The sequence below is a fragment of the Macaca thibetana genome, chromosome 4 (genome assembly GCF_024542745.1).
Source record: "Macaca thibetana thibetana isolate TM-01 chromosome 4, ASM2454274v1, whole genome shotgun sequence".
Classification (NCBI taxonomy): domain Eukaryota; kingdom Metazoa; phylum Chordata; class Mammalia; order Primates; family Cercopithecidae; genus Macaca; species Macaca thibetana.
This window is the reverse complement of record NC_065581.1, coordinates 30103566-30128840: the sequence shown is the minus strand read 5'-3', so window position 1 is coordinate 30128840 and position 25275 is coordinate 30103566. Positions and strand designations below refer to the sequence as shown.

General features: G+C 48.1%; 2 protein-coding genes across 3 annotated transcripts in view; one reads left to right on the top strand and one right to left on the bottom strand.

Moving 5' to 3' along the window:
- The first annotated feature begins 15675 nt into the window (after positions 1–15675).
- On the top strand, positions 15676–21395 carry RNF39 (ring finger protein 39). The gene is made up of 4 exons (XM_050788438.1): positions 15676–16443; positions 18182–18204; positions 18412–18503; positions 19977–21395. The coding sequence occupies exons 1-4, from the start codon at positions 15877–15879 to the stop codon at positions 20555–20557; spliced, it is 1263 nt and encodes a 420-aa protein (XP_050644395.1). The 5' UTR covers positions 15676–15876; the 3' UTR covers positions 20558–21395.
- PPP1R11 (protein phosphatase 1 regulatory inhibitor subunit 11) overlaps positions 21328–25275 on the bottom strand; it is a 179142-nt gene continuing 175194 nt past the window's right edge. Inside the window, exons 2-4 of one of the 2 annotated variants that reach the window (XM_050788546.1) lie at positions 24420–24547; positions 22955–23063; positions 21328–22549 (exon numbers count right to left, since the gene is read on the bottom strand). In XM_050788546.1, the coding sequence (XP_050644503.1) occupies positions 22347–22549; positions 22955–23063; positions 24420–24547 (440 nt within the window). In that variant the 3' untranslated portion in view covers positions 21328–22346. Of the gene's footprint in view, positions 22550–22954; positions 23064–24172; positions 24548–25275 lie in introns of those variants that run through there. The other variant, XM_050788547.1, reaches the window with a different exon arrangement.

Below are 25275 nucleotides of genomic sequence, written 5' to 3'. Positions count from 1 at the left end.
CGCTTTCATTGTTCGTTTTTCTTACCTTGTCTTCAGCCTTCCAGGGCCTCAAATGCCTCCTTCCCTGAAAGCCTTTCTTGATCCCCCCATTGTCTCCGACACTAGTTTAGGCACCACCACTATGAGCACATAGCAGTCCCCAGGGCATAGCTTGATCACTGCACTAATCTCCACAAATCAAGATGATCTGTTTATGTGTGTTTCTCACCTCTACTCCGATTGAGAGCTTCCTGAAAATTCAGGGATCCTGTTTTATTTGTCTATTGTCCATGGCACCTAGAACAGTCTGTGACATGTGTGGGTGCTCCATAAATATTTGTTGAGTGAATGCGTTACTGGCTTTGTCCTCTCTAAGAGCACCTCCTGCCTTTGTACTGGCTTCTCCCACACAACATGGGGCCAGGTCTTCAATGCAGATCCCAGAGGGTTAAGAAGGAAGCAAAGAACACTGAGTGTTATCCGTATTTTCCAGCCAAAGACCCCCCAGGAACATAACGGTCATTAAACACGCTGAGTTTATTACTCCTTGTAGCAAGGAAGAACGTACCCCATGGGGAGTGAGGGACATCTCAATAAGAGTGTTAGGAAAAAAGCTGTGATAGGATTTGGGTTTTGGTTAGGTGATTTGGTGAAAAGTCTAAGGAAGTGGGGGTTTGCTCTAGATTAATGCTGCTAGAAAGCAGAGCATTCTGTGAATGAATATCCAAATAAATATTTTCTATAGGGAGGGAAGACTAAAAAGAGGGGAAAACTATAATTGGTAAAGAAGTAGCAAACATTTCTGTTAGCCAAGAGAAGGGGTGTTTGGTATTTTGTGGGTGGCACAGTGACCTTTTTTTGGGTCTGTGCTCAGAAAAACTTATGAAGCAACCTTACATTGTCTCACTTTATCAAGGTCTAAGAGTAAACTTGTCTGAGATTGGTATTCTGTAATATAGTATATGCCTAATAGGTGAATAACATGGTTTAGCTGTGTTAGGTCAACTTCTGAATGTCAGAGGCTGCTCTTTTTTTTTTTTTTTTTCTCTCTCAGGGTTTAGGTGGGGAATTGGGAAAAAGATGAATTAGTGGAGTTGGGGCATGTGTATATACGTGTGCAGAATCCTGCTCAATGCAAAAAGCTTTTTTTTTTTTTTTTTTTTTTTTGAGACAGAGTTTCCCTCTGTCGCCCAGGCTGGAGTGCAGTAGCACAATCTCAACTTACTGCAAGCTCCGCCTCCCAGGTTCACGCCATTCTCCTGCTTCAGCCTCCAGAGTAGCTGGGACTACAGGCGCCCGCCACCACGCCCGGCCAATTTTTTGTATTTTTAGTAGAGACGGGGTTTCACCGTAGCCAGGATGGTCTCGATCTTCTGACCTCGTGATCCGCCTGCCTCGGCCTCCCAAAGTGCTAGGATTACAGGCTTCAGCCACCACTCCCAGCCACAAAACTTTTCAAATAGAGGGTCTGGAGTTTATTTCCAAGGTGTCCACCTCCCAGTCCAGGCATATAATTCCAGGTCACAGTGCTGACACTTTCAGCCTCCATGGTCATGAAAGGGGACAGATGGCCCAGGTCCCTGGTGGCTCTGAGTTGTGGGGAGGGAGGAGCCAGTGGCCTTGGTTGGGACCTCTCTCAGGCTTCTACCTAGACATCCCTTGTTCTGCCAGGGTAAACATTCTGAAGCTTGTTTTCTTGGCTGGCTGTTTTTGTTTGTCATCCTGCCTGGTATCACAGACTCCCGGTGACTCCCAAACCTACTCATTTGAACCCTGAGGAAAACCTATTAGATATGAATTCTTTGTTGGTTTTGTGACAGTGGCCTCTGACCAGACGGGTTCAGCTCCCTGGACCCCAAGGGCCTTGTTGTCTCTGCTCCCTGCCTTCTGGGGTGATGATCTCACCCTTGCCCCTAGTTTCAGGGATCCAGTGACTCACTGCAGAATAAATCAACAGCATGGCAGATGCTTGGGCACCTGAGGTCTCTGAGGACACCCTCTAAGGATATGGGGCTGCGATCTTTTTTCATTCAGTCTGGTGCTTCTGTCTGACTGTTAGTGATTCCCCTTTCCTGATAAAGCCTTTAAGATTTCCTTCAAATCAGACAGCCCTGAAGTTGCTGCCTCTTGCCTTCATTATTCCTTTCTGCACAAAGCTGAATTGATTCTGTTCTGAAATGTTCCTCATCCCTGCCCTCCACACACATACTCACACAATGCGTGGCTTGCTTTTTCATGGCCTCTTGTCTTGTGCTTCTCTTCCTTTTGGTTCAAATCTTCTTTTTTTAAAAAAAAGAAAAAACATTTTTTTTTAGATGAAGTCTTGCTCTGTTACCCAGGCTGGAGTGCAGTGGCACATCTCAGCTCACTGCAACCTCAGCCTCCTGGGTTCAAGGGCTTCTCCTGCCTCAGCTTCTTAACTAGCTGGGATTACAGGTGCCCACCATCACATCCGGCCAATTTTTTGTACTTTTAGTAGGGACGGAGTTCCGCCATGTTGGTCTGGCTGGTCTTGAACTCTTGACCTCGGGTGATCCGCCCACCTTGGCCTCCCAAAATGCTGGGATTACAGGCATAAGCCACCGCGCCAGCCGAAAGTCTTCTTTAGCTATGATCTTCCTGAATCCTACTTTGATTTGATCCTTCAGGACATGTTTCTGTGTATTTACACATCTGTGTTTTATACACATAGAAATGTGTGTGTGTGTGTGTGTGTGTGTGTTTGTGTATGTGTGTGTATGTATGTATGTATTTTTGAAATAGCTATAAACCAGGGACAGTGGAAATAGTGAGGATGTGTGTTTGTGGGACCAAGTGAGGTTGTGGTAATAAGAAAAAGTTATATCTTTCATAACAGAAAATCAATAATAGATAACGCCTAAAATTAGAAGAGTAAATAGTAATAATATAATCCTCGTATTTACAGATGTGAAGGTGAATGCCAAAACAGCTAAAAGAGTTGAAAGTAGTGGAGGTGGGGGTGAGGGCTGCCGTTTAAAAAAATTAACTCATCTACTTGTTTGACTTTTTATTTGCATGTATAACTGCGATTAAAATCCTGAAAATAATCTAATTGTATTCTGTGTTCCTTTTTTCCCCCCCAACCAGCCATGTGAAGATCTGTCACCCACTCACTTCCTCAGCCCAATTTCTCACCCTTGCTTCCTCTCCTCGACTCCATTTCCAGGGGCCAGCCTTGTCCACCCCCTCAGGTCTCTCCTACCTGACTGCTCTCCTCCTGTCTCCAATCTATTCTTCACCTGCAGACAGAACAATCTCTACAACCTGTGTCATCAGAGTGTGTTTCATTTCCACTTGAAAACTCTCTGAGACTTGCCTAATGTAATAGGATTGAGTTATGCCCTCAGTATGACAAGCTTCATATCCCTCTCAGCAGCAACCCCAGGCACGCAGCCTGTGCCAGGCTCAGACACGCCTCCTTCTCTTGGCTGCCCTGGCTCTGTACTCCCTCTAACCAAAACCCTTCCCCTGTATGTGTTTCTTTACTATGGATCACAATTTATAGCACATAATGTTCTGCACTTTTTCTTTTAACCATGATCTTATAGATCTTCTCATGTCAACCCAAATAGGTCATCTTCACTATTTTTAACTGTTACATGAATTCAATTACATAATGTATATAAAACCATTTTGCATGCCATCTGGCATATAGGAAGACTCAAATATATCCTTATCTCATTTAAGATTTAAGTTCCCATCACCGCAACATAATGGAGAAACACCCTTTGTCTCCTGTAACACTATAGTTGTAAGATTCCTCCTCAACTCTTATTACAGCTATGTATTGTGCCTTTTAAAAATACTTAGTATTTTTTTCATTGAGACAAGTCTTGCTATGTTGCCCAGGCTGGTCTCTCACTCATGGGCTAAGTGATCCTCCTGCCTCAGCCTCCCAAAGTGCTGGGATTATAGGCATGAGCCACTATGCCTTGCCCTATGCAATGGTTTTAAACAGATAATGAATTTAATTAATATCACTGTTCTTCCCATTATTTCTGTAGCTTTTCCACCCAGCTCCCTACACATCCCTCTTTTGTGGATCTCAACTCCTTGGAGCTCTCCCACACACTGCTTGCTTGCTTTTCCCTGAAATGCCCTCTGCTATCCCCTTCCACCATCCACTGGGGAAGTAGTTCCCTTCTTCCCAGACATCCCCTGTGAAAACTTCTCTAAGCTGTCCTCTCCCAGAGGAGCCCTCAGCCTATGGGCAGCCCCACCCCCTATCTGGTTTGCACCATTCATATCACTCCTTAACCAGAAGGTCAGTCTTTTGAAAACAGGGTGTCTTAGTATCTTCAGTGCCTAGCATATTGCCTGGCACAAAAAAAGTGCCCCATAAGTGTTAGTTGGATGAGAATTCTCAACTTCTAAATGTCTAATCTCATTTTTCTATTTAATATGCCACATACAGAAGCAGGTGCTCTGTGGTATAGAGGAGAATGTACATTCTTACTAGCTGTGTGATCTCGGGCAACTCACATCACCTCTCTGAGCCTCAGTTTCTTGATCTGTAAAATGGGGGTAATGATATCTATGATGAATGAATGATGAAATAAAATATATGAAGATGTTCCAAAAACGTAAAAAGTATTACTATCATTCCTCCTTCAATCTCATATCAAACTTTCCATAGTTCTGACAAAATCTTCTCCCCAGGTCCAGCCCCTTCTGTAAGATCATGTCTCTCCCCCCGACTCCTGATCCTCATTCCTTTCTTTTTCTTTTTCTTTTTTTTGAGATGGAGTTTTGCTCTTGTTGCCCAGGCTGGAGTGCAATGGCGTGCTGGCTCACCACAACCTCCGCCTCCCGGGTTCAAGCAATTCTCCTGCCTCAGCCTCACCGAGTAGCTGGAATTACAGACATGCACCACCATGCCCGGCTAATTTTGTATTTTTAGTAGAGACGGGGTTTCTCCATGTTGGTCAGGCTGGTCTCGAACTCTTGACCTCAGGTGATTCGCCCGCCTTAGCCTCCCAAAGTGCTGTGATTACAGGCATGAGCCACCATGCCCGGCCTCCTCATTCCTTTCTGGTGCTGTTGTTTTGCCCTCCCATTCCCTTCCTCTAACTTTGTAGGCCTTATTCTTGCCTAATTTCTCTTCAGTGTTCACTTCTCTGTAGCCTTTGCCTTTCTCCTTTCAGCATGGCTCTATCTTCATGGCTTCCTGGAAGCCATCCCAAGAGCTATTATAGGTTCCCTTCCTCTGCTTCCTTGAAGCTCCTCCCTGCTTCTCCTGCCACATATGCCACCCAGGGGACAGGGGAGCCTCACATGGGCATGGATAACTCTACCAAGTGCTAGTTTCAAGGACGCTCGCAAAGGTGCCCAGAAATGGCAGATAAAAGTGTGCGAAGATACCGTCCTCTGCGGAGGGAGGGGCTGGATGAGGGGAGCCAGAGAGTCCGAGGCAGGTCCCTGGGCCAGTTTTCCTTCCAGAGATTCAGGGCAGGCAGGACAGAGCTGGAGGGGTGTGTTTGGGAGACGGGGGAGGTAACATCTGAGGCTCAGGAGGCAGTCAGAGGGAGTGGCCCCTGAACTAATTGGCAGGCTGGATGCCAGCAGCGTGCCGGTGATGTTTTGGCTACTGGTCACCAGAGGAGAGGAAGGAAGGAAGGGAGGGAGAGTCTGTCATGTGGACCAAGACGCAGAGGCACATGGGGACTGCTGTGGGCTGGCTCTCAGTTCATCAGGCTTTTCTAGGTCACTCTGTGTTGCCGCCTCCCTTGCTGGGTTCCCCTGCTCTGCCTTGTGCTGCCTTGCATGCCCCTGGCTTGGTTTCTCTGACTCACAGTCCACGACCCAGACACTCTCTTCAAATCTCTGTGTTCCTGAGAGTCGGTGCTCTAACACTGCTGGGGAAGAAGCACTTGAGTCCCAGCATGCAGGCTTTGACCTTTACCCTGCATGGCCCCCAGTTTTCTCCCTGTGACTGGAATGTGACACAAGCTCCTGGAGTAGTTAAGTAGTAAAATCTTTAATGTTTTGAAAATTATAAAATTACAAAATTATTACTGTGTTAATATGAACTATCCTTGTTCTTTTTATTTCTCCACCACTCCTAATTTCAGATATGCTTACATTGGGCTGCATAGTTCACAGCGCTGTTGGATGGCCCACAGGCCTCCTGGCTTCACATGTCCAACATGCCACCCTGGTCCTCCTGCCCAGGCCAGCTCCTCACAGTTCTTCCCACTGCAATCACTGGCAGCTCCATCCTCCCCATGCTGGGGCCAAACTCGTTAGAGCTTCCTGCCTCCTCCTTTGCTCTCACAATCCACAACCAATGCAGAAACTCACATCAGGAAAGCAGTCCCTCCCCACCACCTCCAATCCCTGCCAGGCTCACCTCACCCAGTACCGAAGAAAGTCCTGACAATGACAAGGCCCTGCACAGTCGGTCAGTCGCCTATCTGACTTCCTACTCCACACCTGCTGCTCCCTCCGGCCCAGCCACATGGCCTCATGTTAAATCCCAAACACATGAGCAGTTTCAGCACCACAGCCTTTGCCTCTGCCTCTGCCTTTCCTTTCATCTGGATGATCCTTCCTTCAGATAAGCACTTGACGACTTCTCTTACCACCTTCAAATCTTTGCTCAAATAGAATCTATTGAGATTGTAACTCTGTCTACTCCATCCAGCACTCCATCCAGCGTTGAGGAAGGCCCATCTCCCTAGGTGGTATTTAAGGAGGGACCTGAGAGATGAATAAGATATCTTCATGCTCAGAGAGGAGAGAAAGGCATTCCAGGCACACTAACAGCTTTGCTTTGCATCAACCTAGAGGCAAGAACAATTTGGGCTAATTTAAGCCAAGTTGACACATGATGAGTTGGGAGTAAAGATAGCGCAAGATCATAATGAAGACTTAGAGACTAGAGCAAGCAAAAACTTAAGTTTTAGTAGTGGAATAGGCAAGAGTGCAATGGGGGAAGATCCAGGGCCACTACTTGCTAACGGCATTCCCCGGAGTTGTATAAGGCAGTCATCCCAAAGAGAGAAAACTATGCTAGTATTTGTATCTTTCTTCCCAGCTTTATGTTGCTTCATGGTACCTACCATAGATTCCACTTATTTATTTGTTAATGAGCTGTTTTCCCCACTAGAGTTTAATTCCCATGAGGGCAGGTTCCTGTTTGTGTTGATCTCCACTGAGTCCCCATCTTTCAACACTGTATCTGGCACATAGTAGGTCCTTAATAAGTATTTTTGGATGAATAAATATAAATTACTTTTATCATCCCTAAAACAATTTTTTTGATATAAGTATAATTGTTTTCACTTTGTAGTCACCAAACTAACAAGAGTCAAGTCACATCTTGACACCCTACTATTTCTAAGTGGTGTCAATATTCCTTCATACTGTATAATTTCTTATCTGGTTTAGTCAAAATTGGCAAAGACTTTAGTTTTTTCAATTTTAAAATGAGGAGTTTGGACTAATGGATTGCCCATTTGCTGGGGGATGATGCCTGCTCCTTCCTCCAGGGCCTCCCCTGCTGCTCCAGTCCAAGTTCTTTTACCTCTTCCAGCCTCACCTCTTCCTGGGGTCTGGACAACAGAGGTTAAATGGTTTAAAGGCCCACTGGGAGACTGTGAATCACAGAAGCACAGGAATCCTTTCCATTTCTAGCTGCCTACACTCCATCTATCTCACTGGCTGAGACTTTGAATCTGTCGAGGAAATAGGATGACTATAGAGCAGAAAGAAAGGACAGAGAATAAAAAGGAGAAAATAATGAAGGGGAAGGCAGGGAGGAAGGAGAGAAGGACAGAGCAAACAGGTCTCAGTGCATGTTAGGGAATATTCTGCAGAGAGGAGAAGCAGTTATTGTGGACTGTTGTCCAACTGAAACAAAATATCGCATCACTTTGTCCTTACCCCCTCTCTTGTGATCCCATCTCAATATCCAAAGCTCATTAAGATCTGTAACAGCTTTGCAATTACACAGTCAACCATTCCAGAAATTAGAAATTCATCCTTGATTTTCCCCTCCCTCATTGCCCAAAGGCCACTTCAATGTTTTTGTCAATTCTGTCTACAAAATACAGTTCAAATTGGCCTGCTCATTTTCAGCTCCACTGGATCCCACTATCTCAAGCCATCATCCTTTCTCACCTAAATTACTGGCATAGTTTTCTCTCTTTGGGATGACTGCCATATACAACTCTGGGAATGCCATTAGCAGGTAGTGACCCTGGGTCTCCCTCATTCCGTTCCTGTTTATTCCACTACTAAAACTTAAGATCTCGCTTGCTCTAGTCTCTGCCTAAGTCTTCATTATTATCTTGTGCCATCTTTAGTCCCAACTCATCATGTGTCAACTTTGCTTAAATTAGCCCAAATTGTTCTTGCCTCTAGGTTGTTGCAAAGCTGTTACCAGTTCCTGGAATGCCCTTCTCTCCTCTCTGTGCATGACGATCTCTTATTCATCTCTCAGGTCTCCCCCTAAATATCACCTCGGAAGATGGGCCTTCCTCAATGTCCCCCACCTAAATTAAGGACTTCTGCTCTCAGTCTCTGTGCTCGATATTTGTTAAAATGTCAGATTTATCAAATAAAAGTACAGGATGTCCATTTAAATCTGAATTTCAGATAAATAATAAACAATTATTTTGTGTAAGTATGCCCCATACAGTATTTGGGAGATATTTATACTAAAAAATCATTGTTTATCTGAAATTCAAATTTAACTGGATGTTCTGCATTTTATCTGCCAACCCTACATGTGTGGATTGACCTCACTTCCTTTCTATTGAAGAGATTGAAAAGTAAAAAACTATTTCTCAGAGTCTTTGGAGCTAGGATTCTGGACATGAATTAAGTCCTTCCAACTAAATGTATTTGTATGAGATTTGAAATGCAGAAATGAGGTAGAGCCTATTTTCCTATAGAAGAGCATGGATGAGCCCCAATAAACATGAAATGTCCATGGCTGTAGGGCAGCTGGGCCAGTGGACGCTATGCTAGCAGTAGCTGCAGCACTACCGACCTATGGTGATTGACCTTGAAGCCAAGAATCCAGTTAGGACATCCTGACTTTTTTTTTTTTTTTTTTAAATGAGATGGAGTCTTGCTCTGTCGCCAGGTAGGAGTGCAGTGGTACGATCTTGGCTCACTGCAACCTCTACCTCCTGGGTTCAAGCAATTCTCCTGCCTCAGCCTCCTGAGTAGCTGAGACTACAGGCATGTGCCACCATGCCCAGCTAACTTTTGTATTTTTAGAAGAGATGGGATTTCACCACGTTGGCCAGGATGGGCTCGATCTCTTGACCTCGTGATCTGCCTGCCTCAGCCTCCCAGAGTGCTGGGATTACAGGCGTGAGCCACTGCGCCCAGCCAATATTTTTTTCTTAATTGAAATAGGTGCCTAAAAGACAGGAAGGAACGTGCTCCTGCATTCTTGAGGGATGAGGATCAGAAAGTTTTCCCTACTTACGCACCAGCTAGGTCATCTCTCTGGGCATCAATTTTCTTATTCATATTGTAAGGGCTAGACGACACATTGTTAATGTTCCCTTCAACTCTAACATTCTACAAATCTATGATTCTTTGATGTATTTAATAGAGGTGGGAGCCAGAAAAAAATTAGCTGCATTTGGTGCACTTACTAGCGATCCTTATACGGGATAATAAATAACTTGTTTGGAAGACCTATTCTCCCTGATGGGGAAGTGGACATGGAAATGAGATTATCATCTTGAATGTAAATAATGTGAAGGGGGATGGGAATTAGAAAAGAAAACTGAGAGAAAAGACTACTAGGACAAAATGAGCTTCAAAATACGTAAATCATGCTGAGTGTGGTAGCTTATGCCTATTATCTCAGCTGTTTGGGAGCTGAGGCCAAGGTGGGGGATTGATTGAAGCCAAGAGCTTGAGACCAGCCTGGGCAACGCAGCCAGAATCCACCTCTACAATCAATCAATCAGTCAATCAATCAATCGATTAGACCATGTAAATATCACACTTACAGCTCCTCAGTGTCATTTCATTGCTCTCAGAACAAAGATCAACTCCTTATCCTGGTCCCTAAGGTCCTACACAGCTTGGCTCTTAGTACCTCTCCAATCTCACATCAAACCATTGTATTACACTTAGTACATTCAAGATCTTTCGCACTTCAGGGCCTTTGCATCTGCTGTTGTTGCTCTCCCCCAACTCTCCTCACTGCGGCTCCCTCTCATCACCTTCTCAGAGGAGCTTTTTCTAACATCCTATTAAAAGTAGTGCACACCTCCTCCAGTTAATTCCTCTTATATTACCAACTTTGTATTCTTCAAAGCACTGATCACAATCTATAATTATCTTGTTAATTTATTTATTTACTTGCTTATTGTTGGCCTTTTTCAGTGGAATCTAAATTACCAGAGGACAAGGGACTATGACTGGCTTGTTCTCCACTGTTCCTAACTCCTAGAACAATGCATGGTACATAGTAGGTGCTTAGTAAATAGTTGTTGAATGGTTAAATGAATGGACAAGTGAATGCACAGCTCTTAAAAGGAGACTGCTGGCCAGATGCAGTGGCTCACACCTGAAATCCCAGCATTTTGGGAGGCTGAGGCAGGCAGATCACCTGAGGTCAGGAGTCTGAGACCAGCCTGGCAAACATGACAAAACCCCATCTCTACTAAAAATACAAAAATTAGCTGGGTGTGATGGCACGTGCCTGTAGTCCCAGCTACTTGGGAGGCTGAGGCAGGAGAATCGCTTGAACCTGGGAGGCAGAGGCTGCAGTGAGCTGAGATCATGCCACTGCACTGCAGCCTGGTGACAGAGCGAGACTCTGTCTCAAACAAACAAACAAACAAACTGAAAGGTGCTAAGGGCTTGGTGAACAAGAAGGCCTTGAAAAAATTGAGAAGACAAATAGTGAACGTTTAAGGGAGAATTTAAATGATGGATAGAAATATTAGTGACATAGACAAGTGTGTTGTTAGAAGGAAAGAGAATAAGTGAGCACCTAGGATGAATCTGAATGATGGGCAACATTTCAGAGAAACCGTTAGCCCTAAGCAGAAATTTAAAGGCAGAGAAAGGAAGGAGGCTTCCAGGAGGGACAGAAAAGAGAAAGTAACGTCTCAAAATAAAGAAATTAATATTTAAGGAAAACAATACAGACTTTGGAGCCAGCAGGTTTGAATTTCAGTCCTAGCTCTGCCTCTTGCCGGCTGTTTGAGCCTAGTCAAATCCCTTACCATGCCAGAATCCCAGAGGCCTCACTGTAACGTGGCTGGACTTGGCCTTACAGCTGTTCTAGGGTTAAATGAGAGAATGGACTATGAAGGTGATATTTCTATAACATAGTCATGTATTTGAGTATCAAGATTGATTGGATTAATCTGGCTGGATCTTCTTCCTCTATCCCTGCCTCAAGCCACTCCTCCTAAAACTGCCTCCCACATCAGGGCAAGTTTTACTCAGAGTCCTTGGAGTAGTTGCATAGGAAAACTGCTCTGGTCTAATAGAATTTCCAGTTATGTTAAAGCATAGTGTAAACGTCCAAGTCCTTAAAAAAATGAGTCTTTTTTTTTTTTTTTTTTTTTTTTTTTTGAGACGGAGTCTTGCTCTGTCACCCAGGCTGGAGTGCAGTGGCCGGATCTCAGCTCACTGCAAGCTCCGCCTCCCGGGTTTACGCCATTCTCCTGCCTCAGCCTCCCGAGTAGCTGGGACTACAGGCGGGGTTTCACCGTGTTAGCCGGGATCGTCTCTCGATCTCCTGACCTCGTGATCCGCCCATCTCGGCCTCCCAAAGTGCTGGGATTACAGGCTTGAGCCACCGCGCCCGGCCAAAAATGAGTCATTATAGAAACAATCGAGATTGAAGAAAATCTTTGGGAAGGGCACAGTGAGTGGGAATTGAGAAAGAAATATGGTCTCTTTCATTTGGATTTCTTACCTCCTAGGCCTTCTTTTCCCAATCCAGTTTTCTCCCCAGAGATGCTTCACATTCTTTGTTCAGGCCTTTTCACTTCTCTTCCACTCAACACAACCTTCCTTTCTTTTACAGGTCACCTCCTCCTGGAAGACTTCCTGAAATGATTCCCAATTGTCCTTCAAGCTGTCAACAGAAACCTCACTCACTCTTCCCCCCTCACTGCCCCTTTAAATTTGGTAATGACAGATTTAGGTTGATGATAGATACACTTCATCTGCCTTATTACACACCCCAATTCAATAATGCTAAATTTTGTTGATGATGGATACACTTTACCTGGCTTATTACACTTCCTAAGGGCAGGAACCATGACTGTCCTGTGATCAGTCTCCCAAACTCCTCCTCATACTTATCTCTTCCTCTTGAAAGCTTCTAAAGACTTGTGGGGCTTTTAAAAGCATGAGGATGTTGCTAATTTGGAGGAGAGAAACTGAAGGATAAATAAAAGGATAGAAGGAAAAAAATGAAGAGAAGGAAAAGAAGGGATGGATGAAGGCCTGTCCCACCTCTAACATTCCCTAGTGCCATGCATGGGTATCGAGCTGTCACACTCCACAACACCACAAGTAGGAGTCCTGGAAGGAGGTGGAAAGGGGTGGGAACAGTTATTTGGGAGGCACCTATGTTAAGGAAGGAAGAGGTGGATCCTAGCAGAGAGACAGGATCCCGTCATGGTCAACTGGAACAAGCCAAGCAAAGCCGACACACATAAAATCACATCCACCCTTCCGGCTCTCTGGAAATAGAATGAACTCGGGGGTGGTTAGAGGATCAAGTGTAGAGTGGTTAGGGATTCTGGAAAGGGAGGGAGAAGGTCTTAAGAAGTGAGTTGTTTCCAGGCAGGGTCTGTCTCCAAATGCCTTTTCCCTTACTGGCGTCCTGGAACCATTAGGTATGAACTCATTGTAACCAGGACGTAAAGGCTGAGCTGATGCTTTGTTAGCAGGAATCCTCACCATCTGGTTATGGAAGGTAAATGACAACTAGTCATGAGCTTCCTAGCCAGACTGAGCACCATATGTCTTATATCACATGAGTGTTTCCCAGCACCGTGCCTGGAATCTGCCAGTGAGGCATGACTATTGGTTGAGAAGGATAAGAAGGTCTAAGTAGAGTCAATCAAATGACCCTCTCAGATTGTAAATGAGCAATTCAACAGCTGGGCCTAAGACTCACTGTGTGCCAGGTGCTATTCTAGGTGCAGGGAAAGCAGCAGTGAACATAAAGTTTAGGTCCCTGTTCACTTACCTTCTATTGGACAGAGACAGATCAAAAGTTTATAAATAGATCATTGCAGACAGTAATAAATACCATGGAGATAATAAATATGGGTAAATATGTAGTGAATGTCTTTGAGATAGACCACTTGAGATATAGATGGTAAAAGAAGTCCTCTCTGAATGTTACGTTTGGGTTGAGACATGAGTGAGAAAATGGAGAAAGCCATGTGAGGCTCTGGAGGAGCAGGGGCCCAAGTAGAGGGAAGAGCGAGTGCAAAGGCAGTACAGCTGCAGCAGCAGTGGCACGCTCAGGGAACAACAAATAGAAAGCACTGCAGCCAGGGCACAAGGAGCAAAATGGAGTGACAGGTTCACATGAACATCCACCGTTCAAGACCATGGTTCCCCTGTTAGCTAAACACTGGAACCATCTGGAAAGCTTTTAAAAGTACTGATACCTGGGACCACATCTCCAGAGTGGCCGTTTAATTGGTCTGAGGTGTCACTGGGCATCAGGAGTTTTAAAGTTTCCCAGATAATTCTAATGTGCAACTGAAGCTGTTAACCACTGACAAGCCCATGAGGGCCATGGCTAGGCACTTGGATTGATGACAATTGAGGTTCTTGAGGAGTCTCAGAGATATTCCTCAGTACTTCAAGCCCAGATGCAAAAAGATCCTGAGAGGCCTTGGAGTTGGGAATAAACCAGGACAATGAAGGAAAAGAGATAACATGAGACTAAGGTCAAGAGAGGCAGAGACATCCAGAAAATATGACAAATTGGAAGGTGCAACAACACAGAAGTGCAAATAGACTCAGAGAGCCAGAGACTGGAGGAGAAAAGGCAATCTTGTGTATTAGTTTCCTATTGATACTGTAAAAAATTACCACAAACTTAGGGGCTTGAAACAATACACATTTGTTACTTTATTATTCTGTAGTTTAGAGTCTGAAATGAATCTTACCAGGCAAAAATCAAGGTGTCCGCAATGCTTGGTTCCTTCTGAACGGTCTGCTAGAGAATCCATTCCCTCGTCTTTTGCAGCTTCCAGAGGTCACTCACTTCCTTAGCTTGTGACTTCCTGCCTCAGTCTCCAAAGCCAGCAATGTCAGGCGATCATCTCTCTATGCTACCTATCATAGCATAGAAGTGCATCTTTTACAAAATAGATTGCAGTCACAACTGTAGTCTTATGCTTGGATTTCTGTGTGTTTTATGAGCACTGAGCTGGGAGGGTTGTTCCAAGATGAATGTACGTGTGTTTGTTTGTGTAGGTTTATCAGGGTGTCATATTTGAGTGTCTCCCTGATAAGTATGGGGGAGGGGGAAGAAGGGTGCCTGGAGGGGGTGCCTAATAAAGTCCTGCTGCTCCATAAAGACTTCATGCTGTTATACTCTTGTTCTTTTAATAATAAAACTAATGATAGAGTATCTGTCTCTTTGCCTGTTTTCTTTGAGCATGTCCATCTGTTCCTAAATAATACTGAACATTTATCCCAGTGATATTCAATGTGTATGAGGCTATTCATACACATTATATTTAGCTGTGATGTTTGTATTACGTGAATGCTTCTGTCTGCAATTTGGGCATCTGGACATTGATGGATGCAGACACATGTTATATAACAGTGTGAGTGATCATAGTTGTAGACAGTCGGATGTTTACTTACGTGCACACCCCCATGAGTATCCAGTCAGCTAGGCCTGGCATTGGAAGGGTAGAGAAGCTAGGAAGAGGAGGGAGCAGGGAGGAAGAAGAGAGGTTGGGAGAGGAGCAGGTAAGGAGAAAGAGAGATGAAGGTGAGGAATGAAGGCACAAAGGAACACCAGAAAAATATCAGGAAGCAGGAGGGGTCCCAGGGATCTGTAACTGAAAAAGGCAGGGTTGAGTCACAGCAAGAACACAAGTCAGAAGACCAGGGTAGGGCTCCACTTCTGGTCATTCCCTTGCTATGTGACCTTAGCTATTCCAACTCTCTGGGCCTCTGTGAACTACCAGAGTTGAAATAGATAATACCGGGTACATTCCAAAGAAGGAAGGAAAGAGAGAACTGGAAATAAAAACACACACAGGGAAAAACAGAGAGAAAGAACCAGAAAGAGAGACTCACGAAGAAATTAAGGAGAGGCCCTGGGAGCTGGTCAGAGGTAGAGTTGCGAGAGCTCTGCCCCGACTCCCTGAGGCCGGAGTGTGGGTGCCTGTTCCCCACCCCTTACTTCAGAACTTCAGAGTGCCCTTAAGCCCTTAATAGGTAAGGAAGGAAGATGGAAAGGCGAGAGGCACCGGGAATGAAAACCACACATCAACACTCAGAGGCTTGCCAAAGCCACACAAACCAGGATCTCTACTTCCGGCCCCCAGCCCCCAGATGTAGGTGTGCCAGCCACCTGGAATGAATCACACCTTGGCAATGTGGGCGCACATGCCAAGAGTGAGTCTGGGCACCCGGCCCATGCGCGTACCACAGGCCGAGGGGAAGGTAAAATTGGGGCTCTTCGGGGGTTCACAGAGGGCTACCCTCCCCACACAGGGTTACCCCGCTCCAGACCGCCCTCTAGTGACCACCTCCTAGGCTCGGGGACCCAGGTGTGCTATTCTCCCCTCCCTGCTCCCCCAAACCTTACCCGGGAAGCGGGAGAACCAGATGAGGCATTACGCAAGGCCTGGTGTTTACCTCCCGTGGGAGCCTCCTCCCTCCCTATAAAGCCTGATGTCGTGGAGAGATTTGCCGAGACTAAGACTCTGGTTGAAGACAGAGGCAATCCCAGGAGAGGGGCGGAAAGCTGCAAAAGTTAATGCGGGAGTCGGAGAGAAGGGCATCTACACAGCAAGCAGCAGGGGCGGCCCGCCATCTGCGCGCTCGAAGGCGGTCGCGGTGGTCGCGCAAGGGGCGGCGTCCAGATCCCGACTTTCCATGGATGCGCCCGAGCTGGGCCCGGGGCTGGTGGAGCGTCTGGAGCAGCTGGCGACGTGTCCTCTGTGCGGGGGCTCCTTCGAGGACCCGGTGCTTCTGGCGTGCGAGCACAGCTTCTGCCGCGCGTGTCTGGCCCGCCGCTGGGGGACCCCGCCGGCGACCGACACCGAGGCTTCCCCCACCGCCTGCCCCTGCTGCGGCCTGCCGTGTCCCCGCCGCAGCCTGAGGTCTAATGTGCGGCTGGCAGTGGAGGTGCGAATCAGCCGTGAGCTGCGAGAGAAGCTGGCTGAGCCTGGGGCCCGTGCGGGGAGACGCCGAGGGGGGCGCATCCCCACCATGGGCTGCCTGGACCCGCCCGGAGAGGTGAGGTTGGGCGCGCGTCGTGGAGTTGTTGGTGGAAGCCGGAGGTTCATGGGTTCCCCGGGGAAGCCGAGAATGGCAAGTCTGGAGCCGGAGGCCCTGTGGAAGTTCAGGCAAAGGATGGGGTGGGCAGAGAAAAGCAAAGGATGAGGGGGCGAGGGCTGACCCTGGGTCCTCAAGGTGAGAGGCGCCCGGAAGGACGATGGATGGAGTTGACACTTGGTCCACAGGGGAGGAGGCTGGACGGATGCCTGAGCCTTGTGAGAGGGGCTGGAGAGAAGAGAGTGGGGAGGCAGAGAAGGGGTACTGGATAGAACGCGCAGAGCCCTGGAGTCGCCGGGAAGGGCACGGGAACTGCACAAGTTTTGGCAGGGCAGCCGCAGTCGCCCGGGAGGAGAGAGCTGGCGTAGGGGAGGGAGAGGCGGGCGAAAGTGGGAGCCGACCCAGGTGAGGGTGAGTAGGGGGCCTGGGAGGATGGTGGGCGAGGGCAGAACCTGCATAGAGGAGCGGGAGCAGGAGACTGGGCTGGCGGAGAAAAAACTAGGGAGAAGGGGACTGACAAGAGGATGGAGGAAGGGAGCAAGGGGTTGGGGCAAATCCAAACGTCCCCATAGGGTCGTGGGGGTTGGTCCCAGACTCCGGCTCAAGCTAAGCTGTGTGTTGTTTGTTATTGTTATTTCGGCTCCTCCCAAGGCCCCAGGCAGGAGCGGCCACGGGTGGAGGCGAGGTGCGGGAGAACGGCCGCCGGGGCCTCTGGCTCCTCTCCACATCCCAGTCTTACCACCCATCTACCCCCGCGCCTCTCCTGGGCCCGGGCTCCTTGGCCACCAACCAACCCATTACCTTGCCCGACCCCCGGGCGTCTGGGACTCCTGACTGGCTTCTCCCCAGCAGCCAAGCTGGTCTTGGGTTTTGCTTCTGCCCTTTGAAGTCTTCATAGACCTAATTAGTCTGGGTGTAATTGGCAGAATTAGGCAAATTGTTTCTCTCTCCCTCTCTCCACCATATCGGCCTGCTCCAGACATCAGCACTAGACAGTGAAGTGGAGGGGTCGGGATCCCAGTGTTTGGAGGGGAGCATCCAGCGCCCTCTCCTGGCTCCCATAGTGCTCTATGGATCTGCTGGGCCTTTGGGACACATTCAAGTCTAGCTGCCTCCCTGGCCAGGGTCCAGAGACACAAAGCAAAGGGCCCAATAAACGCCACTGGGCTTTTATTGCAAGAGGGGAAGCAGCTTTATTGTAAGGCTTTTATATACCAACTCTTAGCCCGAGGGCTCTGGGTGTGTGTTCGGTCTGTGTGATGGACGGCAGAAGGGACAGATGGTTTTCTGGGATGCACTGGGAACGATGGATAAGGATGGGGCCACTGAAAGAGACAGAATGGGACTGAGGAGGCAGCAGAGGAAGGCAAGGGCTCTGGGGACAAGAAACAGTCATGGACAAGCCTGGGAACAGAGAATTGAGAACCTTTGGGGAGTGGAAAGGGGGAGGACAGTGGAGATGGAGCTAGGAGGATGAGGGAAAAGTGATGGGGTGAGAGGAAGAAGGGATCATGAAAGATGAAGGAGGAGAATGAGAGGAAAAGGAGCACAGGGGGTAAGGAGGTGAGATCACTCTGAAAGGTGAGGAGGGACACTGCCAACTCAGACAGAGCTCACCTGAGGAGGGGGGAGATAGGGAGGGATGCCCCAGGGAATGAAGCCCAGAGCTCACATCCATGTTTGTTTCTGCCCATCCTAGGATATGAGGAAGACATGGAGACGGTGAGTTCCACTTTTCTGTTCCTTCCTTTTCACACGAGCTGCCATAGCCATCACGTTCTCACTGGGCCCACACTTTTGTTGCCATTAATAGGCAGGTTTTCTGGGGTACAGCCTCATCCCTTCTCCCTCCAGAGATGTGAATGGGGTATGCGTGGGGGCATTAGCAGCAGAGGGCTGATTTCCTGACCCTTCCCCTCATCTGTCTAGATTTGAAGTCCCAACACCTAAGTCATCTAAATCAGAGGATGATCTCCCTGAAGATTATCCAGTGGTCAAAAACATGCTTCATAGACTGACAGGTAAGGAAAGAAGAAGGGAGGGAAGGGAATTGAATGACAGTCTGTGTTAGATTTTCTTCCTTTTAGCCCTAAAAAGTGATCAGGTCCTTTTTGATGTCTGCATTAGTTTCCTAGTACTGCTGTAATGAAGCACCACAAAGTAGTGGCTTAAACAACAGACATCTATCTCAAAGTTCAGGAGGTAGAAGTCTGAAATGAAGGTGTCAGCAGTGTTGGTTCCTTCTGAGGGCCATGAGACAGAATCTGTTCCATTCCTGTCTCCTAGCCTCTGGTAGCCTCACATGTTCTTTGGGTGATAGGTCTGCACATTTTCTTTTGTATGCATTTGTCTCTGTGTCCAAATTTCCTCTTTTTATAAGTCAGCAATCTGGATTACAGCCCACCCTAATGACCTTCATTTTAACTTGATTACCTCTGTAAAGATCCTGTTTCAAAGTAAGGTCATATTCTTTGAAAGGAGGTTTGGAGGACTTCAACCTATCTTTGTGTGTGTGTGGAGTGGGGGAGGGCACAGTTCAGCCTATAACAATGTCTATCCTCGATTCCTCATATTCCAGCCATTTTCCCTCTTCCTTTTTCATACATTCAAACAACAGATCCCTGAAGGTTAAGTGCCTCTCAGAAATCTCTGCTTCTACCACCTCTCATCACTCCTCTCTGGAAGGGGACCCCAGCATCTCCTTGACCCTTCTTTCCTCACTCACTCCCAAGAAGAAGGGTGCCTCTACCCTTCTTTAAACTGCCTAGAGAAGATGGTCCACCCTCCTGGTCATCCACCATCTTGCCCAGTCCAGATTGCTTCCAGCACCCCTAATCCAGAAATCTTTCTTCAAAGCACCTCATACATATAAGACCAATGGTTCTTTCTTTCTGGTCTCTGGCTATCACCACCTGCTCTCCTCCTCTGCCCCACACCCTCTACAGAAATAGGCCTGTCCACCCACCCCCATTCCTGTGGGTGGGTGGGCTGGTTTCTCAGGATACCTTGGATTCCTCCCTGTGCCCCTCCCATCACTTGAGGTTCCAGTATCAGTATGGCTTTCTCAAAGAGAAAGATGAACATTCCCCATTTGGCTGACCCAGCTCCCATGCCCCACCCCAGATGCTGCAGATTGAGGTATCAGTCCTTACTCCTCCCTCCAAGTCAGATCAGCCTCACTCTTCCTCCCCCAACCCCACAAACCGGACAACCTCTCCTTTGATCTTCCTGCTATGCTCCCTGCCCTGGACCAGTATGATGCTTCCCCAGGTCCAGTTCTACAGAAGTGGTGCATCAGTACAAGGTCCGATATTGCCCAGGCCTGCTCTTCACATGCCTTGCTCCTTTTTGGTCCTGCAGCCGCCTTTTGAGCTGTTGTGGGGTCACTAGCACTCTGTCTTTTACGTGATCTCCGTTGACTATTCTCCACCCTACCCTGCCTGTGATATAGAAAACTCTCTCATGAGGTCCTCTCCCTGCCTCCCGCTCTCCAGCCGACCTGACCCTGGACCCTGGGACCGCACACCGCCGCCTGCTCATCTCCGCCGACCGCCGCAGCGTTCAACTGGCCCCACCAGGGACGCCCGCGCCCCCTGACGGCCCCAAGCGCTTCGATCAGCTCCCGGCTGTGCTGGGCGCGCAGGGCTTCGGGGCCGGCCGCCACTGCTGGGAGGTGGAGACTGCGGACGCTGCCTCCTGCAGAGACTCTTCTGGGGAGGATGAGGACGACGAGGAGAGCCACTATGCAGTGGGCGCGGCCGGGGAATCCGTGCAACGCAAGGGCTGCGTGAGGCTGTGCCCTGCGGGGGCCGTGTGGGCCGTGGAGGGCCGCGGCGGCCGCCTGTGGGCCCTCACGGCACCCGAGCCCACCCTGCTGGGCGGAGTCGAGCCCCCGCCGCGGCGTATTCGCGTGGACCTGGACTGGGAGCGGGGCCGCGTAGCCTTCTACGACGGCCGCTCACTGGACTTGCTTTATGCCTTCCAGGCGTCCGCCCCCCTGGGGGAGCGCATCTTCCCGCTGTTCTGCACCTGCGACCCTCGTGCTCCGCTCCGCATTGTACCAGCGGAAAGCTGAGTCCAACTAGAAGTTTGGCCCGGCCACTGGCCCTGCAGCTGCTTCTTTTTGGCGTGGAATTCCCCACTCATTTCTGCGAACACATTCACACACCCATTGCAGGAGTATTAATCCCAACCCACATTTCCCCCCAAAAAATGAGATCTCACCTGGTCTCCACGTTTCCGCGTCCCTGCTCAAAATCAAACTCATTCCTGCTTTCTGGCTCTCAGAATCTTCTCTTCCCTACAGCTGCTACAGTACTTCCTGACTTCTCCCATTCAAACCACTCTAGGCCTGCAATGGGGAACAAGCCCTCCCCATCAGTAATGGTAAAGTGACCATGTTTCCTACACAGAGGCTCTGCTGGTCAAATACTTGACTCCCACTCTTGCCTCTCCTAGCTCCAAAGAAGGGCTCGGGGCCTTCCCCACAGATCTAAGGACTGGGCTACCCTGCCTGTCCACTGAGGTTCCTCCTAAAACAAGAGGCTTGACTCTGGTCTGGGCCCTGTGGCCCTCTGGGAAGCTTCGTACCCCTTTTGGGGGATCTCGGGGTGGGGAGGGACAAGCTAGTTCCCCAACCTCCTATGGCTGCTTTCTATGCTCACAGCCGTTTTTCCATAAGAACCTTCTTGAAACTTCTCCCTGCACATACTCACAGAAAGGAGCCAATGGTGCTACTTCCCCTCTCTCCTCCTCAACCTGGGAATACTTCAGATATCAAAACTCATCCTTGTGTATAGTCTCACACCCTTCCCCATATGTATAAATGGGCCCATATTTAACACATTTTGTGATTTTGGGTTATTTATTTTGTGCACCTGTGGCAATAAATGAGATCTCAGCGGTGGTATGGATTTGACTGATCTCTGCAACTGTGTATGGCAAAAGGACTGGAAAATGAAAACCAAATCCCAGTAAGGGGTAGAGAGGGCCAAGAGAACTGAACATCTGGGCTGGCAGAGAAATCAAAGTCTAGGAATTAAGAGGTAAGAGTGTAGCACAGGGGATATACCCCAATCTCTTTGCTCCTTCCCTCTTCCTTCCTATCCTAGAGACTCAGGTCCCTGGGACTATACTGGATCTGTCTCTGAAGCTGAAAAACAAAAGGCGGAGGAGATAGTTGGCTCTAAGTGACCAATCTCAGCCATCTTTGTCAGAAATCCTAAATCACAGGAGAAGGGTGGGAAGAAAGGATATGATTATTTCCTGTTCTATTTTCCATAAGAGGTGAGAATGACAAGGACCTCTTTTCTAACTCCTCTTCAGGGCGTGAGGAGGGTTAGCAGGAGGAGAAGGGCTGGGAGCCCTGAGGTCTCCTGTAAGACCTCATATCTCACAGTCAAGGACTAAGATTTAGGATTAAATATTTTAGTAGGATAGCTCTAAACCAGGATTAGCAAGCAAAGCTAGGCTGTAAATTCCTGGAATCTGACTGGGACCCTGGCAGTGAAAGCTGGGACTGTTGAAAACCCAATAAGTGTTTGCTACTCATGTAGCGTGCAGGGCCAAGATAACTAGATCCCAGGACAGGCAGTTTGGCAGTGAGAACAAAAGGAAGAGACTGGGACCAAGCTGACTAGATCCCTTGAGAGAGAAGGGTGGGTATTGGGAGGAAAAATGAGGACTGGGGGAACCCAGGAGGCTGGGTTGGAATAGCAGCAAGTCATAATTCCAGGATCTCTGTTCACCCTCCTCTTCCTCTTTCCTCTATCAGGCAGAAGAGAGGGAAGGAAGGGGCTGGAGAAGTAGCCACATGAATACATTCAGGGCCAGACAGACACAGGAATGGTGGAGGAGAGAGGAATTTAGTGCTGCATTGGTCCTGGTGGGGGCTGGGAAGGGTCAGGAGGCTGGGGAGGGGTGGTGGGGGTCGGTCCTAGGGTTGCACGACGCCGTCCTTTGCGGTGGCCACGTACACAGTGTGTATGACCACAGCCCTCTTCTTCCTCCTCATCACTTTCCGTGGAGCTCTCGCCAAAGGCCCGAGGTTTCTCATAAATACAGCAGCCTAGATTTAGAGGGAGGAGCCCAGTTAAAGAGGAGGAAGGGTAAGATGTATAGTCAGATCCATTCCCACTCAAACTCAGTGAAAATTCCTATTTTCTCCTACGTTCCAGGATCCACCTTCCCCAGGCCCACCCTCTGGGACTCAGGCCCCACTCCTCTTGTCCTCTTACAGAGCCATGAATTCAAAGCCCTACTTCTCCCACCTCTGATACTTCTTGTCATCAGACCTAGGCAATTCCAGTTCTAGCCCTTTCCTACCTCTTTCCCTGATACCACAGAACCACCAAAAAAGCGACAAAACCATGAGCATCTGGGGGCTTCTGGAAAGCCAGTGGATATGAGCAGATACAAGATACGCTGAAGGGAGCCAGAACTCCAGGGCTACTGTGGGCCAACAATTACTCACATTTTGATGAGCGGCGGCCCATGTGTTCATTGTCCACGGTGTCACTTGTCCATTCCACCTTTTTCTCTGGCTTCCGTTTCCGAAGTTTGATGGTAAGGCTCCGGTTCTCCTAGAAGGTTAAGGATGAGCGTACCTATCTAGTCCCCTCCTACTAACCTTTCCCACTCCCTCCCAGGGAACCTCCTCTCTTATCTTCTTCCGCTCAATCAGTACCACAGACATAGCACCAGGGGAGTTGCGAGAAGATAAAACAGAACAGGTCTTTGACCTCAGACAGTCCCTTGAGGAATAAGTATTATTTCCTGTTCTTATATCACCAGTATAAGAGAAGGCACAATTCCTGACCTAAGGAAGGTTCCAGCAACTCTTCAAAGGAAAATATAATCCTCGCTGTTTCTCTGTCTTCCTCCCCACATCATCCTTGGTAGTATTAATACATGAAAATTACTTTTCAGTCCCCAGCACCTAATCTTTGATCTCCCTTTTTCCAGATCCCTTCTTCTTTTTCCCATTAAACAAACAAACAAAACCTCTCTCATTCTCAAGCTCCAGCTCTCTCTACCTCTTATCCACCTATTCTCTGGCATCCTGGCTTCTCTAGTAGCAAGTATTATTAATCTATTAATTACCAAGCTTCCTTTAATCCAAGAGTATTAAGCCCAACACAATCTTCTCCCTTTGAAGGCAACTTAACATGTTTTTGGAAAAATACTTCTTGTTTCTCCATTTACATCTTTGCTCTCTGATTTCTCAAAATGCCTCTTTTCATCTCCTTTCCTTGTTTCCTCATTCCTGCTACTTCCTTTTACATTCATCCATTCAATAAATATTTATTTAAATATAAGCATTGATAATATTGATAAGTTGGCCTCCAACCATGCTTTCTTACACTACCTTTGACTTCCTCCCAACATCTTCCTGGCTCCTTAATCCTCAATTTCCCATTCGTTCATTACTTATACACATAACCACCCCAAGCAGCAACACCTATATCCTAACTGTACCTCCCTATTACATGATCCTTGACCAGCCTCCTGCACCATCTCTGCCACTCTAAATAGCTCCAATACCTTCCGATTCTCCCAGCCCTAGATATTCAACCCCACACCTCCCATATTCCCAGGCCCAGTTCCTCCAACAACTCTTCTAATCCCTGTCCCCTCCCTCCCAGTATCTCCCAGACCCCTAAACAGCACCGCCCCCCCCCGCCTTTCTCACGGGCTCGGTTGTCACGGTAACCGTTGTCTCAGTGACGGTCTCGCTCAGCCCAGCCCCTGCCTCGGCCATGGCTAAGGCTCAGGAGAGGGAGGAGAGGAGGAAAGGGGATGGGATGAGACACCCTTCCCTTTTTCTGTCTCTGAGGTCTAAGAGAAGCGGTATCGGATTCAGAGTGGTAGCCAGAATCCTCCACCTTCTTTTTTCCCCCCTCCTCCTGGGCCTCCGTTTCTCCACCCCTGGGGATAACCTGGCCAACCCCACTTCCGGCTCGCCGCTTCCGGGTGTGACGCATGCTGCTGTCCCCCTTTTTCCCTTCCGCGGCACCAAATTCGTCAAAGCGCAGGCGTCGCTGGATTAGTTCCGCCGTAACGTGACGGCGCGCAGGCGCTGAAAGAAAGAGAAACAAATTTGGCGGAAGGGGTGTCACTGCGGGTGTGGGAGGCGGAGGGAGACTCAAGGGCAGCACGCGTACTCACAGCCTAGCGGAAGCAGAAGGGGCGCCCAGATGAGTAGGGCCGGGCCAGACGCTGCAGAGTGGGTGTGGCGAGGGCGGAGTTGTGTGCACCAAGCTGAGTCCTGCTGCAGATTTCCATTTACCTTGTCTGGGTAGCTGGACCGGCGAGGAAACTTAAGGAGCAATAGTAATGAGCCTACGGCGGCCTATTTCCCTTTCCTTGTTTGGTCTGGGTTTCTCTAATGAAAACGGGATGTGGGAGCAGTTGGAAACACACTTAAGAGTCAAGCGATATGGTTCTAGCCCTCGCCTTGTGCCTGTAGGTGTTTAAGCAGTTCAGTTTAGTGCACGTTCAGCGTGGGTTTTTTTTCAGTCACTGTGCTAAGCCTTGAAGATGGAGGCGCGTAAGATGCTCAGACCTTGCCTTTTAGCGCCCAGTCTAGTAGAAAAGATAGGCATGCTGAAAACTAACAAAAATATGAAACATTGGGGCATTAACAAATGCCAAGTCGGATTTGTAAATCTGAATGTAGTTACATACTGCCAACATATTCATTCTCTCTGGGGTGATGAGTATGATGAGGCAGAGAAATGGTCGTAAATTGCAGTATAGGCCATTTTATAAAAATATATGCAGGTTTCTTAGAGA